At 36.2% G+C, this 21,836-nt stretch overlaps 1 protein-coding gene across 1 annotated transcript in view; it reads right to left on the reverse strand.

Annotated features, from left to right (window-relative positions):
• Window positions 1–2,789: 2,789 nt before the first annotated feature.
• Window positions 2,790–21,836, reverse strand: part of LOC150101867 (uncharacterized) — a 117,667-nt gene continuing 98,620 nt past the window's right edge. The window contains exons 7-9 of the mRNA XM_090399918.1: window positions 16,717–16,930; window positions 12,453–13,006; window positions 2,790–2,804 (exon numbers count right to left, since the gene is read on the reverse strand). Of these exons, the coding sequence (XP_090256044.1) occupies window positions 2,790–2,804; window positions 12,453–13,006; window positions 16,717–16,930 (783 nt within the window). The remainder of the gene's footprint in view (window positions 2,805–12,452; window positions 13,007–16,716; window positions 16,931–21,836) is intronic.

A 21,836-nucleotide genomic window follows, 5' to 3' on the forward strand; every position in this document is an offset into this window, starting at 1 on the left:
TTTATCGTCTTTGATTTCTTTTACTGTTCCATTTCTAAATTTTTTCAATAGCTTCCAGAACATTCTACACCTTCCTGATATTTATCTTCTATATTCTTACCAAAGTCTTCCCGTGACATTTGTTGAGCTTTACATACAGCTTAGCTCGCTTACATTTTTCTGTGTATTCTTTTAGGATATCTGCTAACTTATTTGCTAGGAACTTTTGGTATGATTTCTTCTTTTCCAGGACTGATTCTTTAATATCTGATGTTCACCATAGTGTTCTTATTTTTTTATCCTTGCAGACAACTTCACTACATGCCTTCCTAGCTGAATCAATCAATGTTTCCTCAGAGTCTGCCACTGAGATCCAAGGTTTGGTCATTGTTTTCAAACTGTTTCATTTTTATTTCAATAACATTTGTATAGCTGAGCCTCAGTTTAACTGTAAAAGCTGCTCACAAGTTAATTCTTTTTAAAACTTTCTTACATACTGTTCTTTTCATTGTGATATATTTTTTATCTTACTCAGAACTAAGTGATGATCACTTCCAATTTCACATCCCCTGTACACTCTTATATCTTGAACCAGCATGAAGATATCACTATCAACAATGACATAATTGATGAGGCTTATCTTATTTCTTGTGTTTTCTTTCCACGTGAACTTCTACATATCATAGTAGTAGTGATAGCATTCAGCAACAATTTGTTGCTGAATGCTATCACTATTACTTCCTTTCCTTGATTGTTACTGCCTGAACGTAACATCCTATAATTATTATTTAGTAAGATCTCACCAGTTTTTATCTTCTTTGTCTCAGAATGTCAAGTATGTCCACATAGCATGTTTCCAGTTCTGCAAGCCTGATTTCCTTTCCATTAACACTTCTTATATTTATTGATGATTCATTCATTGGGTTTGTTCTTCTTCTAGATGTTGAGTTGGAGTCTGTTTTCCAGTAGCCGACTTTTCAGTGTTCACTGATGAAAACAGCAGGGGCTTTGTTTAACCAGGGAACAACAGCCAGCATGAAATCTCACAATGTTGTACTATCATATATATTTGGTTTAAGCCAATAGAAAGTGCAATTTAATTGGCTAAGTCCCAAATTGCCAGCCCATCTTTGTTTGTTCAGTACCCAGTGGATACCTACTAACAGGTTGCACCACATGAAGGTGAGGATTGGACATTAGGTAAGAAGTTTCAGTTGGTTCTCTGCATTCTTTAAAGGTGGTGATGAGGTCTCACTCCAATTATAGTTATATGGCTTTCACCCTTAAGTACCCCCCCCACATAAATACTATTACAACTTCTGCACACCCCAGTGCTGCCCAAAGAATTGTGCGAGCCTGGTTCTGTTGCACAGCCATGTTTATCAGTAGAAAGAAGGTTGTTTAGCTGTATGGGTTAACTTGCAGCAGGGAGATTATGAGAACCATGTAGCTGTAATAGCACTTCACAAAGTCAGAATGTAGCCACCTGTTATTTCAACATGCTAAAAACATTTCTTGGATCAGTAGAATGTTTGTGTATCAGACTATTAACTGTTATAACGACAGGTTGACCCACACTACATAAGGATGCAACACCTTGTGAGAGCTGTGAAGGCATGCTTTTGCCTTAATCCTGTAAGAACACAGAAAGTGATGCTGTGAGAGATGAACGTTTCACAGAGAACGATGTCATGTGCACTAACTTATGACTTGGGGTGGGAGAGCCTATTGCCGTTCTACTGGACACTTCCTAACATCACAACTTATGTGGCAAAGGGTGATAAAATCAAAAGCACTTCTCTGGAAGCAAGTGAACAACAGACACAGAGATATCCTCTTCACAGTTAAGAAAATCTTCTTTGTTGTGAAAAAAATATCTCTGTTGAAGAGTCATTTAACTGCCAAAACGATTGGGTATATGCCCTGGATGGTCACACAACATGTGCTGTAGCACCCATGATTCAGAGAGATCATCACCCTGCATCAGTGTTGGTTTGGTAGGGGGATGATATATCAGGGGTATCCAAGTTGTATTTCTGCGAGAAAGGGATCAAAACCTTTGTCAAAGTGTATCAAGACACTGTGTTGGAACCTATGGTATGACACCTGAACAACACCTTGTCTCACAGTAGGCAGTGGACTTTCCAACAAACAGGACTCAGCCCCTGCACGCAAGGCGAGGACCACACAACACTGGTTGGAGGCAATTGTGTCCGACCACACATCACCATCTGATTGGCTATCTGGAAGTGCTGATCTGAATCCGCTGGACTTCAAATTGTGGTTGGAGCTTGAGAGAGTAGTCTGCAAGTAACGACACCCAAGCATTGCCAACCTGAAGGTGGATTTGGAGTGAGCAGTGGCAGCATTTCCATTAGATGTTGTGCATGCTGCCATCAATATGTGGCCTCACAGACTTTAGCTGTATGTGAAGGCAAAAAAGAGCCTTTCAAACATTGAGTGCTGCTATATGCATGTTATACATGTCATTTGTATGTGCTGAAAACTGTAAATGATTTACTGATAGATTAAAGGTTTATGCACTGTTCAAGTTGTAACAGTATTTATGGCTAGACTAGGTATATCAGAAAGGGAAATAAAACTGAAAGTGAGAATTATAGAAGACTTTCTCTTCTGAGTGTTCCAGAAAGATTTATTTAGGCATACTTAAAAAAGACTAAGAAAAACTAGATTAAAAACTGAGTTGAGGACAAACATGGATTGCTAATGTTGCAAAGTTGTTGACTTTGTGACCATGACTTTTTGACAACAAATAGTCGAGAATTCATGGGAACATAATAAGAACCTTTTTAAGTTTCATTCATCTGAAAAAATAAAAAAATAAAGCATATGATGAGCTACATTGGAAGCTTATAGAGAACGACATGTAGCTTACTAAGTTGCAAACAGGCATTTGAATTGAAGGAGGCACAGGAAAAAGGTAGATGTTGAATCAGGTGTAAGGTAACGTTGTATACTGTTTCCACTGTTATTATAACATCGATCTCAGTAAATGGTGGTCTGCATAAATTATGGTTTAACATTATGTTCATTAAAGAATATGAGGTAGCGAAAGAAAAGAGTGACAGAGTTAGAATGGTGAGTCTGTTACCGCGGTATGACAGAGAGGAGTTTAGAAGGAGGGCCATAATCGCAAATGACATTATGCGCAGGTTATGCGGACAGTGTGGTGTGGAATTCGTGGATGTGTGGAATGAGTTTGATGGGCGAAAGGACTTATACAAGATGGATGGCCTGCATTTGAATGGACTTGGTGTGCGGAGACTGGAAAAAGTGTTGCTGAATGAAGTGAAAATGGATGTGCAGAACCAGGGAAACTAGAACTACCAAGGGGGGGGAAGTGGATATCCAGACATCAGTGAGACAGTTGAGTGTAAAAATGTATATAATGTACCTGAGCCAGCAATAAGGACAAAAAATGGGAATGGGATATTTAGAATAACGTATCAAGATAGGGGTGGGACAAAGGGAACACTGCAATTCATGTATACTAATGCCAGAAGTATTAGGAACAAGAAGGAAGAATTTTTGGCCTTGATTGGCTCTTCCTGGCCACAGGTTATTGGCATTAGTGAAACATGGCTGACGGAAGATGATATAGTTAGTGGGATAGAATGTTTAGGTTATAGTATGTTTAGGAGGGACAGAGAGAATAAAATTGGGGGAGGGGTGTTATTGATGATAGCTGATGAACTGCAGCCAAGGAGAATTGAAGTATTGCAGGATAGTGAAAGGAGCTCATTTGAGGCTATTTGGTGTGAGATTGACACTGGCAGAATAAAATATACAGTTGGGTGCTGCTATAGACCAGGTGATGGAATAGATGGTGGAGATGGTATGCATAAACAAATTGATGATATGAGTGGAAGGAGGGTAATTATTATGGGGGATTTCAACTATGGTAACATTGATTGGAAGGAGGAGAGGACACATGTGAGGAAGGAAATGGATTTTATTCAATTATTAAGGGATAACTATCTGAAACAGCATGTAATTGAAAATACTAGGGGTGTGAGAGTGCTTGACCTGGTAATAGTATCTGAGAATTTGACTGTAATGAATATGACCATGTTGCCGCCTATTGGTGAGAGTGATCATAAGGTCTTGACCTGGGAGGTGGCTAATGGTGTGAAATTTGTGATTAAGACAGGGTATATGTGGAATTACCGTGCTGGCAAGTATGACAAGCTTAGGAGATTGCTTGGATCAGTGCCATGACATGTACAACTGCAAAGGGCTGGACGTCGATAGAGCATGGGAAGTTATCAAAGAGCATTTACAGGAGGTTATGGCTGATTGTATACCTAAGGTCCGAATAGTGAAACAAGGAGGGGTTAAATGGATGAATAACACCATTAAGCTTGAGCTGCAAAAAAAGAAACAACTATGGAGGGAATTTAAAGAAAGGGGTGACCTGCAGGCACACGAACGGTATAAAGTACAGGCCAGAAGGGTAACGAGTATGGTAAAAACAGCAAAAGCCGATTATGAAAGGAAACTAGCTATGCAAGCAAAAGAGAATCCCAAACAGTTCTTTCAATATGCTGCAAGCAAGAAAAAAACTGTACATGGCAAAATGATTTTAAGGGATGACGATGGTAAAGAGTTCACTGAACCAGTCGATATAGTGGAGTTACTGAGCGCGCACTTTGCAAAAGTATATCATCCAGGTGGTGACGTTGAAAAAATGAAGGAACCATTAGTTTATATGAGAATTGTGATGAATGAAGTGGAGGTGAATAGTCTATTACAGAACCTTAATGTGAATACATCTGTGGGATTGGATGGTATACCAGCACGGGTCTTGCATGAAGCGGCTAATGATTTATCAGTGCCCTTGACCATGTTGTTTAATCTGAGTCTCGGGTCTGGCTTAGTCCCGAAGGCGTGGAAAGAGGGGAAAATAGTTTCACTGCATAAAGGAGGATCCAAGACTATGGTTGCAAATTACCGACCGATCAGCATATCAGGAGTCGTTGTCAAGGTCTTGGAGAAAGTAGTCAAGGGAAAAATACAGGAATGGATTGATGAAAATGAGATACTGTACAGAGGACAGCATGGCTTTGTGAAGGGTAGATCATGCCTCAGTAACTTGCTCAAGTTTTATAACAAGGTGACGGCTGAACTGGATAAGGGAAATGGGTTTACAGTGATACTGCTGGACCTGGCAAAGGCATTTGACAGGATACCGCATGGAATTCTAATCCGTAAAATACAACATATGGGAATGGATATAGGGTTGGTGAGATGGATAGCTGGGTGGTTGATGGAGAGATATCAAAGAGTAGTTTATTCAGGAGTAGAGTCCAAAAAAAAGGCTTTTGACTAGTGGTGTGCCACAGGGTTCTGTTCTTGGACCACTGCTGTTTAATCTGTTCATTAACGATATAGGGAAGGGTCTAAGTGGGACAGTTCATTTGTTCACTAATGATGCAAAGTTGGGTAGGGCAATAGTGAATGCAGAAGATGCCAAAGTCCCTCAAGATGACTTAGATAGATTGGAGTTCTGGACTAAGGAGAATGGATGTCAATTTAATGTGACAAAATGTAAGGTTATGCATTTCGGAGTGAAAAGATTAGCAGCAGTATACCACATTGGTGGAACTGTACTCCAAGAGATTGATGAGGCCAGGGACTTGGGAGTGTTGGTGGATAGGGAGATGAAGTTTAGGGGGCACATTGCGAAAGTAGCTAAATCAGCTCATCAACTCACTTGGTTGTTGAAAAATACCTTGACGAGCAGAGAAAAACAAGTTATTGTACCTCTGTACCGAGCCCTGATAAGACCTCATCTCGACTACTGTGCCCAGATTTGGTCACCTCGGTTCCTTCTTGATGGGGAGGAGGTTGAGAGGATCCAGAGGCGAGTGACTAAGATGATAGCAGGTCTATGGAATGAACCATATGAGAACAGGTTGAAGATTTGTGGGTTGCAGAAACTAGTTGATAGGCAGAAAAGGGGAGATATGATTGAGACATTCAAATTGCTAAAAGGATTCTATAGGATTAATTCAGATGATATTTTTGAGATCAGGACTGGTTATGGGAGAACTAGGGGACACCCATGGAAGCTGGGCAAGAGCGTGGTTAGCAGGAGTGTTAGAGCTGGGTTCTTTACTTTTAGAGTGGTAAATGAGTGGAATAAGCTGCCAGAGTCTGTTGTGGGTGCTATGACAGTGAGAGAGTTCAAGGCAAGGTATGATAGATACTGTGAGAATGTTGAACAGCTGTGTGAACATGATGTTTAGGGCCTCCCTCGATGAGTCTAAGGACTCCTGGAGTAGCCCGTAGTAATAATAATAATAATAATAATAATAATAATAATAATAATATTAAACATAGCTCTTTACTGTATGTAAATAACATAATCCTCTTAAATAAATCAGCTGGTAAAGTTTGTAAGGACTTCAGTCAAATTAAATAAGTGGTGTGACAAAAATGTGATAAGAAAATCAGCAGTAAGAAAAGTAAACTGTGAAAAAGGTAGTGAAACAGAAAATAATATGAACTGCATTTTCAGTGATGAACCTGTAGAACTGGTTACATTTTGATTATTTAAGAACAATTTTTAGTGAAGATGGCAGACTAAATATAAAAATAGATTATTAGCTAACTAACACTTGCAGGTGAGAAGCTAGTTGAATGAATTCATATGAGGGAGAAGAATCATCAAGCACCAATTAGCAGCATGCAAGGCATTGTTCAAACCAATTTTAATACAGGCCTGAATGTTGGTTTAGAAATAAAGTAAATGATCTAAGGATTCAAAACACAGATAACAAAGAATTCTGAGGAAAACTTCACTGAAAGTTTTCCTCAGAATTCTTGTATTAAAAGAACTTAGTATTACTAATATTTAATAATATATAATAGTAGAGCTAATTTTAACTGTATGGCAATGTAAATAGAATGAGAGATGAACAGACTATCAAAATAAGCATTTGAAGAAATGCCTCAATGACTCAGTCAGTATTAACGATGACCTGTGGTTGGAAAGATCTTGGTATGCATCTGATCTAGGATGTAAAGAACCTTTATAAGGAAACTCAAGATTTTTCATTCCAAAAACCAAACATGCTGGAGAATACACACACTTAGACAATACAGCAAAATCATGTAGATAGAATTAAATGCCCTATGATGACATTAATTAGGTTTATATAAAGTTGCTTGGCAATTGAGCCTAACACATTAAAGAGGTGTTGAAAGCATTTGAAGCAAAAGCATTTAATTCTTCCATGACTGGAAGAATTAAATAATATTTTTAATCCTTTCTCAGTGCTGTTTCATTCCATTAAGCCTCTAATATGAATTTCTTCTAGCATTTAAACTTAATATATTTTAGAATATTGAAATGTAACAACTGATCAAATCATGAATTTGGTAAATAATAGATCAGTTTAGAAGAAATCTATTGACATGATCATGAAATTTTAACTTCATTGAACTATGTATATTCATCATCATCATCATCAAATTCCTGCCATGTACCCTCAAGGGGTGTACAGGATATGATAGTACTACATGAAAAAATTATATCATTACTAACTTCCTATCTACAATTTTTCTCCAAATCAGTCTGTTACTTGTCAAGACTCCAACATTATCAGATCTTATATTTCTATCGTCTAAGGCACTTTGTACCGTATCAATCCACCTATATCTTGGTCTTCCTCTGGGTCGTTTTCCTGCCTCCCATTCTATTTAAGTGACCAAACCACCTGAGATTAGCTCTGCTGACGCATTCCTGGACGCAGACAATGTCAAGTTCTTTCCTAATATCCTTTTTAATATGATATTGCCATTGATGCCACCTGTTCATGCCCCTGATCTTTCTCAGGACTCTCATATCTGGGGTCTCTAGTCTTTGGTCAAGTATTTTACTTCTGACCCAGCTCTCAGATCCATAAGTTAAAACTGGTTTGAACACTGTCTTGTATTCAGCTAATTTAGTGTTCCGACTAATTTCTCTCTTATTCCATATGAATTTATTCATTTGACTTCCCACCATACCAGCTTTGCTGATTCTGTTGTCTATTTCTATATTTAATTTACCATCTTCAGTAAAAATCGTGCCTAAGTAGCTGAAATGTTTTACTTGTTCCACAGGTTCTCCATTCACAACACAGTTGACATTTTCAATGATTCTGCCTATTTTCATTGTCTTTGTCTTTTTATTGCTGATCTTCATACCATATCTATTACAACAGTTATTCAATTTAGTCAGAGAATCTTGTAGACTTGTAGCGGATTTATTTAGAAGTATAACATCATCCGCATAAAGCAAAGAACTGACATTAACATCTCCAATTTTGATATCATATTTAATACCACTTTCCTTCATAATGTGATCCATATAGATAATGAATAACAGAGGGGATAATGTACATCCTTGTCTCACACCAGATTTAACATTAAACCATCTTCCTGTACTTCCTTCCATTCTAACTGCTGACTTACAATTCAAATAAAGACTAAGTATTGCTTGATATAATGCCCCATTGACACCATATAACTGTAGTGTATTGAATAGCTTCTCTCTTGGAACCTTGTCATATGCCTTTTCCAAATCGACAAAACTTAAATACAGATCTTTGTTATATTCCCATGCTTTCTCGACTATTTGTCGTAAAGTGAAGATCTGTTCCTGACAGCCTCTATTTGGCTTGAATCCAGCTTGTTCTTCAAAAAGCTTTTTTTCCACAATTCTTCTGAACCGTTTCTCAAGTATACTTGCATAGATCTTGCCAAGAACACCCAGTAGGGAAATACCTCTATAATTCTCACATTCAGTTTTATTTCCCTTTTTTATATATAGGTACTATTAGAGCTCTACTCCAATTATCGGGAATTCGTCCCTCTGTCCAGGCTTTTTGAACTATGCAGTGCAGCCACTGTAAGACTTTTATACCACCGTACTTCAGCATTTCTGGTCGAATATCATCTGCTCCTGCTGCCTTTCCACATTTCAAGCCTTTGATTGCTTTTTCTACTTCAAGTATGGATATGCATTCCTGACTGCATGCCTTTGTCAGTGTTTTTTACCACTGTGCTGTCATCACTGCTTGCTTCATTTAGCAGTTTTTCAAAGTAATTACTCCATATTTCAAGGATATCTTTTTCTACCGTTTTCATGTCACCTTTATCATCTCTAACTCCTTTTACAGCACTCTTTCCTCCATTCCTAAGCTTCTTCAACAACCTCCAGAATATTTTGCCACCTTCTTGATATTTATTTTCTATATTCTTGCCAAAGTCCTCCCATGACTTTTGTTTAGCTAGTTTTACACAGTGTTTAGCATTCTTGCATTTGTCTCTATATTCTCTAAGAGCACAAGCTGACTTATTTGCCAGGAACTTTTGATATGCTTTCTTCTTTTCCTTCAGTGCCTCTTTAACTTCCTGTGTCCACCAGGGAGTTCTGATTTTTTTATATTTACAGACAACCTCACCACATGCCTCTCTGGCAGAATCAATCAATGTTTTCTTCAGAGTTTGTCAATGAATCTTCAAGGTTTGATTCCTGTTCTCAAACTCTTTCATTTTTTCTTCAATAATCTTTGCGTATTTTAGTCTACAGTTCACATCTGACAGCTGCTCAACTTTTATTCGCTTTAAAATTTTCTTACATGTTATTCTTTTCAATATGAAATTCAATTTTATCCTGCTCAAGACTAAATAGTGATCACTTCCAATTTCAAATCCTCTGTACACTCTGGTGTCCTGCACCAGGGAGAAAATATCACTATCAACAATAACATAGTCAATGAGACTTTTCTTATTCCTAGCCTCTTCTCTCCATGTGAATTTGTGCACATTTTTTATGTTGGAACATGGTGTTAGTAATAACCAGTCCATGTCCTGAGCAGAAATCCAACAGATATTTGCCATTATGATTAGCTTTGCTCTTTTCTCCAAATTTTCCCAAAATATTTTTGTATGTCTCACAATCATTTCCTACTCTGCTTTAGATCCCCAACAAGAATCAACTTTTCATTTTTCATTGTGTCAGTTGCTTTTTCTAAAGCCTCAAAATATTCTTCCACTTCTACTTTAGTAGAACCTTCTGTGGGACCATAGGCACAAATAAGTCTCATTGTCCAGTTCCCCATTCTCTTATTTGCCCACATTACTCTACTTGAGACTGACTGCCATTCAAGACGATTAGCCTCGTATTTTGTGTTGAATACCATGGCTTCTCCTTCTTTTCCTTGATCGTCATTGCCTGAATATAACATTTTGTATTTATTGCTCCGAAAGATCTCACCAGTTTTGGTCTTTTTTGTTTCAGTCACCCCTATTATGTCGATCTGGTACTTATCTAATTCCTCAGCTAGCTCCATTTCTTTGCCATTCAGGCTTCTTACGTTGATAGTACCGATCTTTAACTCCGGTGATGTTGAGTTGAGGTTTGTTTTCAGATTTGTTCCAGTAGCTGACTTTTCGCTGTTCGCCCTGGTTCCCTGGCGAAAACAACGGGGGCCTTGTTTAACCGGGCGACGCCCCCGCCGGCATGAAATTTTGTCATGTTGTACCATCATTTTTTTTTATTTTGGTTTAATCAATAAGAATACAATTTGGTAGGCTAAATCCCAAATTGCCAGCCCATCCTCGTTCGTTCAGTATCCAAGTAGATACCCAACAAGATGCACCACGAGAAGGTGAGGATTGGACATTAGGTCAGAAGCCCTGGTCGGTTCTCCGCATTCCTTTAAAGGCTATGTGGAGGTCTCCTCTCAGTTATACAGCTTTGACCCTTAAGCACCCCAAGGGTAGAGTTCTGACTTAGTAATTTACACACTTTTTATAATAAAGTGATGGTTGAGTTGGATAAAAAAAAAATGGTTTCGCTATGATATTGTTAGAGTTTGCAAAAATATTTGATAGGATACTATAAAGAAATGTATTAAGTAAATTAGAGCAAACTGAAATGGATAAGAAGGTGAATCCTTAATTCTACTCTATTATGTGGTGGAGTAGAATCCAGGAGAATAGGTGACCAGAGAAGTGGTGCACTGCAGAGCTCTATACTGGAGCAGCTGAAGTTTAATTTATATGCTAATGACACAAAACTGAGAAGAGATAGAGTTAATAAAGGTGATGGGAAGATCTTGCAGGATAATTCAGTATGACACTTTGGGTTGAAAAAATAACAAGCTATGCACTACAATGACAAAACTGGACTGCAAAAGATTGTGGGCACTGTGTTCTCCATTGGGATACCTGAAGGCAAGGGTGTATGTGAATAAGTTCCAGGCAATCCAACAACTGAAAGAGAACATTTGTGAAGAAATTAGGGAGCTACAGTCAGAAACATTAACAGCTGTCATGGAAATGCCACAGAAAGGGCTCGCCTTTGTAAAGCTGAAAATGGAAGGCATTTACGCGATGTGACTTTTTATAAACTACTAAAAAAAATCTCCAGGCTAATAAGGACATGATTTTTTTCAATAATTTATCGTTTACGAGAGCTAGAACTTTTTCTGTAGCTGTATTTGTGAAGAAGGAAATGACATAAAACCTAGCTATAATTTCCTCTTTTTGAATATGTAGATCTTTGACACTTGCATTTATTAACTTAGGGGACTAGTTTGTTAATAATTCAAAATGATCTATTAGTAGTGGTATCAATCTAAATAGTGATGAAAGTTATTAAGGATAATAAAATCCCTAATTTTACTTAAATTAAGGGGATATTAAATCCCACATAGTTTTACAACCGAATAAGAAACTCAGAGATTGGAATCAGAGAGTTTCTTGCCGAATATAGTAAGCTATAAAGTATCGGCGACTCAATGCAAGTGATCCTAGTACGTAGTTCAGCCTCAAAAAAGGCTGAAACTGGTCTGGGTAATGACCTCCCTCCATAATGTAATAACAGCATACAACATTTCCTAGGAAATGTGTTTTTACATTATGGAAAATACCTAAGAATAGCGATCTGAACTCCCTCCACTTCTGCAACGAGTTGCCCAGCATTGTACTAGGATCACTTGCATTGGCTAACGCTAGGGTCGCCGATACTTTATAGCTTACTATATTCGGCAAGAAACTCTCTGATTCCAATCTCTGAGTTTCTTATTCGGTTTTAAAACTATGTGGGATTTAATATCCCCTTAATTTAAGTAATGTTTTCATTGCCGAAATGAAGCTTATTAGCTCTTTATACTTAAGTAAAAAAAAAAAACCCTAATGTTTTTAAAAGGTTTAGAAGTTAAATCACCATGGAAATTTATGACAAAGGGTATTAATTGGAGCAGTGATCACAATAGTGCAAGTTTACAGTGTCTGATAAGAGTTGAGTGACGACATGAAGTGAAATGATTATGTGCTTAAAAAAATAATAATAAAAAAATTTAAAAAAATGTTGACTCACTGATGATAAAGTATAGTTTCAAAATGAAAGATGCATATGCTAATATTTCTTTTAAGATATTAAAGATGAAATTTACCTTTTCTTGCCTGTTAGGATCAAATTCGATGCGTTTTACCCTTTCAATTTCTGATACCTCATCTAAAACTTCTAATTCCACTCCATGATCATCTATATCTGACTGCTGAGAAGGTTCGGGAAACAAGAAAACTGTATCAGTCTGTTTAGAACCACTGGATGGATTAGTACCATCTCCTTCTGTATCTAAAGGACTGGTGCTACTTGTTCTAGGATGATTAGCAGAACCATATCCACTTTCTGGACTACTCTCAGGACACTTCAAGTTATTACGAACAACAGCTACTGGAGGTCCAGGTGAGGGCTTATCCTCTATCCTTGGCTGAGATTTTACTCTATTCCAATTAATAGCACTAGCTCCAGATCCATATCCACTTTCCATACTTCCATCAGGTCTTCTCTTGAGTCGTCCTCTTAGTTTGTTTTTTTGGCCATTGGCAACACCATCAACAAATACTTCTGAAGATAAGTGTAACTGACTTATCAGACATAAAGCACTACTGATGATTGCTGATGCTTCATTTTCTGCAAAGCTACATATATTCAACTGATTTTCTACATAACAAAAATAAAACAAAATTATTAATGCATTAAATAAACTGGTATATATTACAAATATATAACACTAAAATTATCAAATATAAAAGTAAATTTAATGAATGCACCAGTTAATATAACAAGTTGTATTAACTCCTTATTCTCATTGTTAGTATTAATGTTTACACATAAGGGCAAACATGCAGTTTTTTTACATTGTGTTTAATGGAACCTTAAAAAGGCTTCAAATGAGTTAAATTGCACAAATATAATTTGATAGTCTAGAACAAGGGTTACCAAACTTTTTAAGGCAGAGACCCCCCCCCCCCCATTAAAAATTCAGTAATAACAAAGATCTCCAAGAACAATCAGCTTCAAGTTGATATATTTTATAAACAATTTTTTTTTTTAGAAAATGCATCCAATTGTGATTCGTAATGCATATTAAAAAATTTAACGAACACTACACTTACCACATGTAAGTGTTAGTGTGAGGTTCATGTGTTTTTAGAAGAGAGGAAATAGTCAATCCATGATTTGTTAGTTCTAATCTTAGATCTCCATTATTTTTAAGATCCATTCAATTTCTCTACTTAGTTAAAATGCTGTTTTTTTTTTTAATGTTCTTTCATTTTTGAAGGTTTCATAGCATCATTATTAAACGTTTTTTCACATAAAAGATGTGGGTTTTCTTTCATTAAATAAACAAAAAAGTAATAAACAAACAAAGAGGAGAAGTAATGAAACATTGCGCAAATCCAAAATTTAAATATTCTACCAAATATTCACGACACTTCTTTTTTTGAGTCAGACATGATCATGAGGGGTTTTCAGGAAGAAATTATTTCAACAAAATGAATAATCCACTCCCAAACACAGCAGAATGAAAAATCTAGTGACACCGGAAATAGCACTGAAGTTTGATGACAACAATGGCTGTAAAAGCAAACTGAGAATGACCACTCAAATGAAAATATCCTTGGATACTAAATAAAAAAATTTAGTTCCCAGGGCACACATTTGATGTACTTTCAAGTGCACAAGGATAAGCCACTTTGTTGACTGCCTGAGTTAACGACTTGTTTCATATACCAATTCTAGATTTCAAGAATTATCTTTGTAAGGAAATATTTTTAATGGTCTTTAAAGACCATTAAAATAATCTTACCGACCCTCACTGGCTTTATTAGGGACTAAAGACTCCCCTTCAAACTTGCCCTGGGGATTGCTATGACCACTTTGGGAATTTCTGGTCTAGATGAAGCAGTTCTTTCTAGCTGACAAACACGTGCATGCACTTTTGAAAAATAATTTAAGTTCTTAATTAACTCTTGATACACAATGCCTTATAAAGTTCAGTACTTCTCAAAACAAATCCTGAAACTCACCCCAACTCAACATCACAAGAGTTCAAGAATGGTATAATCAACATAAGCAGCCTGAATGGCAAAGAAATGGAGTTAGCTGAGGAATTGAATAAGTACCAGATCAACATAACAGGGTGACTAAACTAAAAAGACAAAAACTCGTGAAATGTTTCTGAGCAATATAATGTTTGTGTATATATAAGGCTATAGTTATAGCTTCATATATAGCTATAGTATTCAACACCAAATATCAGAATGAGGAACTGGACAATGAGACTTATTTGTGCCTATGATCCCACAGAAGATTCCACTAAGGTAGAAGTGGAAGAATTTTTTAACGTTTTAGAGAAAGAAACTGATACAAAGAAATATGAAAAGTTGGTCCTTATTGGGGATCTAAATAGCAGAGTAGGAAATGATTGACAGACATACAAAAATGTTTTGAGAAAATTTGGAGAAAAGAGCAGAGCTAATAATAATGGCAAATACCTGTTGGATTTCTGCTCAGGACATGGACTGGTTATTACTAACACCATGTTTCAACATAAAAATGTGCACAAATTCATATGGAGAGAAGAGGCAAGGAATAAGAAAAGTCTCATTGACTATGATATTGTCAATAGTGATGTTTTCTCCCTGGTGCAGGACACCAGAGTGCACAGAGGATTTGAAATTGGAAGTGATCACCATTTAGTCTTGAGCAGGATAAAATTGAATTTCATATTGAAAAGAAGAACACGTAAGAAAGCTCTAAAGCAAATAAAAGTTGAGCAGCTCTCAGATGTGAAATAGAGACTAAAATACACAAACATTATTCAAGAAAAAATGAAAGAGTTTGAGAGCAGGAACCAAACCTTGAAGGTTCAGTGGCAAATTCTGAAGAAAACATTGATTGATTTAATCAGACAGGAATGTGGTGAGGTTGTCTAGAAGGATAGAAAAATCAGAACTCCATGGTGGACATAGGAAGTTAAAGAGGCAGTGAAGGAAAAGAAGAAGAAAGCATATCAAAAGTTCCTGGCAAATAAGTCAGCTTGTGCTCTTAGAGAATACAGAGACAAATGTAAGAAAGCTAAACACTGTGTAAAACTGGCTAAACAAAAGTCATGGGAGGACTTCAGCAAGAACATAAAAATAAATATCAAGAAGGTGGCAAAATATTCTGTAGGTTGTTGAAAGAAGCTCATAAATGGAGGAAAGAGTGCTGTAAAAGGAATTAGAGATGATAAAGGTGACATGAAAACAGGAGAAAAAGATATCCTTGAAGTATGGAGTAATTACTTTGAAAAACTGCTAAATGAAACAAGCAGTGATAACAGCACAGTGATAAAAAACACTGACGAGGCATGCAGTCAGGAATACATATCTATACTTGGATATGTATTCCTGACAGCCATCAAAAGCCTGAAATGTGAAAAGGCTGTAGGAGTAGATGATATTCGACCAGAAATGCTCAAATATGGAGATATAAAAGTTGTACAGTAGCTGCACTGCATAGTTCAGAAGGCCTGGACAGAGGGACGAATTCCAGATAATTGGAGTACATGACAAAATTTCATGCCGGCTGGGGCATCGGCGGGTTAAACAAGGCCCGTGTTGTTTTCGCCAGGGAACCAGAGCGAACAGCGAAAAGTCAGCTACTGGAACAAATCTGAAAGCACACCCCAACTGAACATCACCAGAGTTAAAGATTAAAGATCGGTACTATCAACATAAGAAGCCTGAATGGCAAAGAAATGGAGCTAGCTGAGGAATTAGATAAGTACCAGATCGACATAATAGGGGTGACTGAAACAAAAAAGACCAAAACTGGTGAGATCTTTCTGAGCAATAAATACAAAATGTTATATTCAGGCAATGACAATCAAGGAAAAGAAGGGGTAGCCATAGTATTCAACACTAAATACGAGGCTAATCTTCTTGAATTGCAGGCAGTCTCAAGTAGAGTGAAGTGGGCAAATATCAAAATGGGGAACTGGACAATGAGACTTATTTGTGCCTATGGTCCCACAGAAGTGGAGGAATTTTTTGAGGCTCTAGAGAAAGCTAATGACACAATGAAAACAAGAATCAGTTTTTCATAATGAAAAAAAAAAAAAAAAAAAAAAAGAAAGGCTTATCTCAGAGACGTCACAATTTTCTGAGTTAACAGCTTAATTCAGACGAGAAACTTTTTTGCTGCTAAAATAATTCACTATGCTCCATGATTTAGAATATTTTGTCACTTGACTGATGAGTTTTCTGTGCATAATTAATTCAATACTAATGACACACAAAAATATATGTAACTAATTTTGATAGTTACTCTGGATATTTACTGTTAATTATATTGAAAATAAAGTGAAATCCAATAAATCTTACTTTCTGAGAACAGAGGACTATAACTGTCATAATCCCCTTGGATATATGTCTGTGTGCCAGCAGAGGGGTGATTTGCTGGACTAGTTTCAATAGCAATCGTGATAGTAGGATGCTTTGGTTGGATATATAAAGTATCTTTAGCTCTACGTCTTTTGGCAAAAAGGGGTTCTTTCTCTGTCTTCTTGAGCTTTTCTTTTAAATAGGCTACTTCATGCTGGAACAAAGAAAATGTAGTTCTACATCACAAAAATTTTACTGATATATAATCCGTAATTTTTTTTTTTACTAATGCCATTTTTTCTTAAATTAAATTGCATTTTTAAACATCACTGCTTTAAAATCACAAATATGGTTATATTTCTCAACTAATATTATTCCCATTTTATTTATCTTTTTTATCTTTCTATTATTTTTCTTTATTTTATCTTTCTATTTTTTTTTATAAAAATCTTTATCAAAAGATAATTATCTTTACATGAAGCAACTAAGCTTCCTTGGTTTATTTATCTACTGTAAAGTGTGCTATAACTGCCTACATTATCTGATTGATTTGCTTATGCCAGATGAAAAATCTGCCTCCATACATGTTTGGCTAACTCACTTTCAGCTGAAAATCCATATAACGGTTCTTTCACGTATGACAGGAGTCAAGTTAACTTTTTTAAATAAAGGCCACTGTCACTATATACTGTATTATGGAAGTGTTCCCATTTCTGTGAGACCTAATGTGACTAGTGACTTTCACAGAGAAACAGACTTTATGATGCCAGAATTAATATTTACTGTAATGACATAAATAAAATGACAAAGATTTTTGCCTATCAACTGTTCTCAATAATATTAACATGAACAGTTGTTTCATAAACTGGAGAATATGGGATTGAAATATAAACTTTTGACTTGGATCAGTGGATGGTTGACAGACAGATATCAAATGGTATACATGGATGTGAATCTGTCAGATTTAAGGTGCAGTGGTGTACTTCAGGGTTTAGTCCTTGAGCCATTGTTGTTCAATCTATATATTAATGACATTAATGATAAGACTGCAACTAGACTACTGTGTGCAGCTTTATCCCCTTGGAACCCAGGGGGAGGGCCTCCTGGGTTGCAAGGGGATAAAGAAGCTGTGGAAACGGTTCAAAGAACAGTTACAAAAATTATACTGGGATTATGGAATATAGATTATGATGACAGATTGTAAGTATGCGGACAACATACTTACGTACATACTAGTAGGAATAAGAGGGGGGGGGGATGATATGAGAGAGGTCTATCAACTTCTGAGTGGGTGTTATAGGATATCATCCGATGAATTTTATCCATGGATGCCCCCGTGTTCTCCCCCCCACCTTCCATATAATGAAAAATTTCATCAGACATCCTATAACACACCCATTCAGAAGTTTATAAACCTCTATCATATCACTCCCTCTTTCTCCTGTTAACCAGATTCTGTACTCCACATACTTGCAATCTGTTCTCATAATCTAAATCCCATTATCTGGTTATAATCTTTGTAAACACTTCTTTGCACCCTCTCCACAGACTCTTTATTCCCTTGGAACCTGGGAGACCAAATGTGCACACAATAATCCAGGTGTGGTCTTATCAAGGCCTTATAAAGAGGCAAAATGACTTCCTTGCATGTCAAGGTTCGCTTCAACATCACAATTATCCTCTGAGTTGTATTTGCAACTTTTATTATGTGACCTTTGAACTTATTAATTCCTATCCACCATTATGGCAAGATCCCTAGCCACATCAGTTTCTTGTAGCATAACCCCACTAATATAATATACAGCTGGAAATCTCATCACACCAAAGTGCATAACTTTACACTTACTAACATTAAACCAACAGTCATTTTCGTTTGTCCAAATCATTTTGTAACTGCTGGATATCAGTAACATCCCTGATTACTCTGCCTATCATTGCAAACAATTGTACATCTCCTATTAGACCTTTCCTAATGTCATTAATGTATAGACTGAACAACAATGGCATTTGATATTTGTCTGTCCACCATCCAATGATCCAAGTCAAGAGTTTGTATTTCAATCCCATATTCTCCAGTTTATGAAACAGCTGTTTGTGTGGTATCCTATTATTATTATTTGTGACACCTCCAAGGAGTTCGAAGACTTATCGCGGGAGGACACCTATTGTACAATTCTCACACCGAACCTCTACTACCAATCATCTACATCAGCGCCATCTACTGCCCACCACAGCTAGTATTTTTTGTCTGTAAATTGCGTGTGTTCTGAAGGGCCGATTTGTCTGTATGGGCTTTTGTCTATCAAATGCCTTAGCAAAATCCAACATTATCATAGCGTATCCATTCCCTTTATCCAACTTGGATAAAGGGAATGGATACGCTTAACATTGTTATAAAATATGAACAAATTGCTAAAACATGAACCTTCCTTTGTAAACCCATTCTACTCCTTACAGGGTATAGTTTGTTTGTCTACCCATTTCTGTATGCAAGTTTTTACCAACTTCTCTAAAATCTTCACTACCACACCAGATATACTGATGGGTTGGTAGTTAGACACATCAGTTTTTGCACCATCCTTGTACAATGGAACTATCATACATTTCTTCCATTCCTGTGGTATTATTTGTGAGCTGAGACTCAAGTTATACAAACATGTGAAAGGTCTAGCCAATTCGGTTGAACATTCCTTTAGCAAACGTACTGATACTCCATCTGTCCTTATTCACAAATTCTTATTCAGGTTATGCAACAGCTTTTCAACCTCGTTTTCCTGCACCTCTAACTATTCATCAATAGTTAGAGGTGCAGGTTAGCTTGCATAGCCAATTTTTTTTCATGCTCCAATTTAGCTTTCCGCAAAATAATTATTACTTTTTATTGCCTGCACTTTATATATTTCATAACTCCTCTCATTCTTATGATATTCTTTCCACATCATCTTTTTGTGAATCTCTTGCTTAATAAGGTTGCACATCCATTTCACTCCCAACCTATTTATTCTTCGAACATATTCAGATATCACCTCATTTAAACAATTTTTCAAAGATTTCCATTCAGTAACTGATACCATGGAACCAAAGATTATATTCTCCTAATTTGATCATAATTTTATTTATTTATTTTTTCATGAGAATATACAGCGTTGAATTCTGAGCACACAAGTTGGGAATACAAGTTTTTCTGGACACACTTTTAAATAGCTAATTGTATGGGGACTGGTTTCTCTCCTTCCCCAATCAGTTCCCTAAGCATCTTCTTATTTAAGCATTTTTCTTCTGCTCCGCAGAAAAATGCTTAAATAAGAAGATGCCCAGATTAGTTCTAAAATTCTAGTACTTACTTCATATTATTATAATAGAGTATTAACATGCACAAATATGATTTGTGCATGGTTAATATTGTATTATTAAACAAAAGTTTGGTACTGGGTAAGGAGCAGACTTACACAGTATTCTTGTATGATGCAAACAAGACAAGGGCTTTTGTTTGTTTGCATCATTGGAAGAAAAAAAGCAAACAATTAGATCTGCTATAACATCTTAAATAATTTTAATGCAATTAAGCTTTTTGAAAAAAAAATTATAAAAACTTTTTTGTGTATATGTATATACACATATATATAAAAATTTATTTTCTGCAATTACTTTTAAGAACACCATCACTGCATTTATCCATGCTATGGACAGCATGGTTGGCTGAGTGGTTAGCATATCTGCTCTCCAACCAAGAGGCTGCAGGTTTGAATCCCAACTAGGCACGAATGTTTGTGATTGTCTTTCACCTTCATACACTCATTCATACAAGTGAATAAAAACTCTTCCAAGATGGGCTTGGTCACCATGGGGGTAGTAGACCCAACTCCCACAATGGGAGAGGCCTTCACCCTGTAGCAGATAAAAAACCAGCTAAATATCATCATCATTATCATAGACAGCATGGATGAATGCAGTGATAGCCCTAATGGTTAGCAAAACACTACAGTGCTTCATGGTGCAATGGCAATTGTTTTAAAACCGAATAAGAATAATCTGAAGCCTGTTGGCTCTTTATATTTAAATAAAGATGTGCATTTGTAATAGTATTTTTACAGCAATACCACTTATTATTTCAATTGAATACATAGCAAAGAAAATTTCGTTTTACCTAATATTAATGGCTCAAATGAAATAACCCAACAAATGATCATGAATACCAAATTTCATTAATTTTTTCATCAAGCCAGAAAAGAATTAGTTATTCTTTTTGAACTGTTTTGTCACTACAAATAGTCCAATTATAACAAAACAAGAGGGAGAAAACAGGGAATGTTTAAAAATGAAAACAGCTGTATTAGGCTCTAGTGTATGCATATCACTAAACACACACACACACTGGACCAGCAATCTCTTAACAAAATTTTAAGATACAACGCAAGATGAATCTATCAAACGGTATGGTAATAAAAAAATAATATGGGAATGTCAAAAGCCATAATGTATTTATGAAATCTTGTATTTAGCTTAGGTACTTTAGATGCAATTTTTGTTGTCTAATTTTCCATTAAAATTAGTTCAAACGCAACCCAAGTATAATGATTTGACAAATTTAACTAGGATCATAAATATCGAACATCATTATATTACAAACAGTGTAGAATTATTAATATTAGGTTTGAATCACTTCTCCATACAGTCTCTTTGTGCTGCAAATAGTCTGAATGAAACCAAAACTTGGATGGCATGACAAACTTTTGAAAGATTTCAAACAGACTATAATGCTTAATTGTATAGTGATTTTTCAAAGTAAAATATGTGATTATCAGGAAAGACTTTACAGGATCAAGGGTAGAGCGTTACAACACTAAACGGTCTGTATTGGCACATGCATGTGAATATCATTTATATGATGGCCACAGTAATTTGTTTATGTAATGTTATATGAATAAATTTATGGCATAAGTAAAGATATTTTTCATAGATTTTCATTTTTTTGGAAGAAAAAAACAGACAAAAACCACAAATACTTTACAGCAACTACAGATAAGTAAATCCCCTTATGATGCTTGCAACTCGTGATATTCCATACCTCTTTGCTGTTTCATTTCATGACAGCTTACTGATCAAGTGCTTGAAGACCA

Source organism: Typopeltis vanoorti, chromosome 11 (assembly GCF_054136105.1).
Source record: "Typopeltis vanoorti isolate ZY-2024b chromosome 11, IOZ_Tvanoo_1.0, whole genome shotgun sequence".
Lineage (NCBI taxonomy): Eukaryota > Metazoa > Arthropoda > Arachnida > Uropygi > Thelyphonidae > Typopeltis > Typopeltis vanoorti.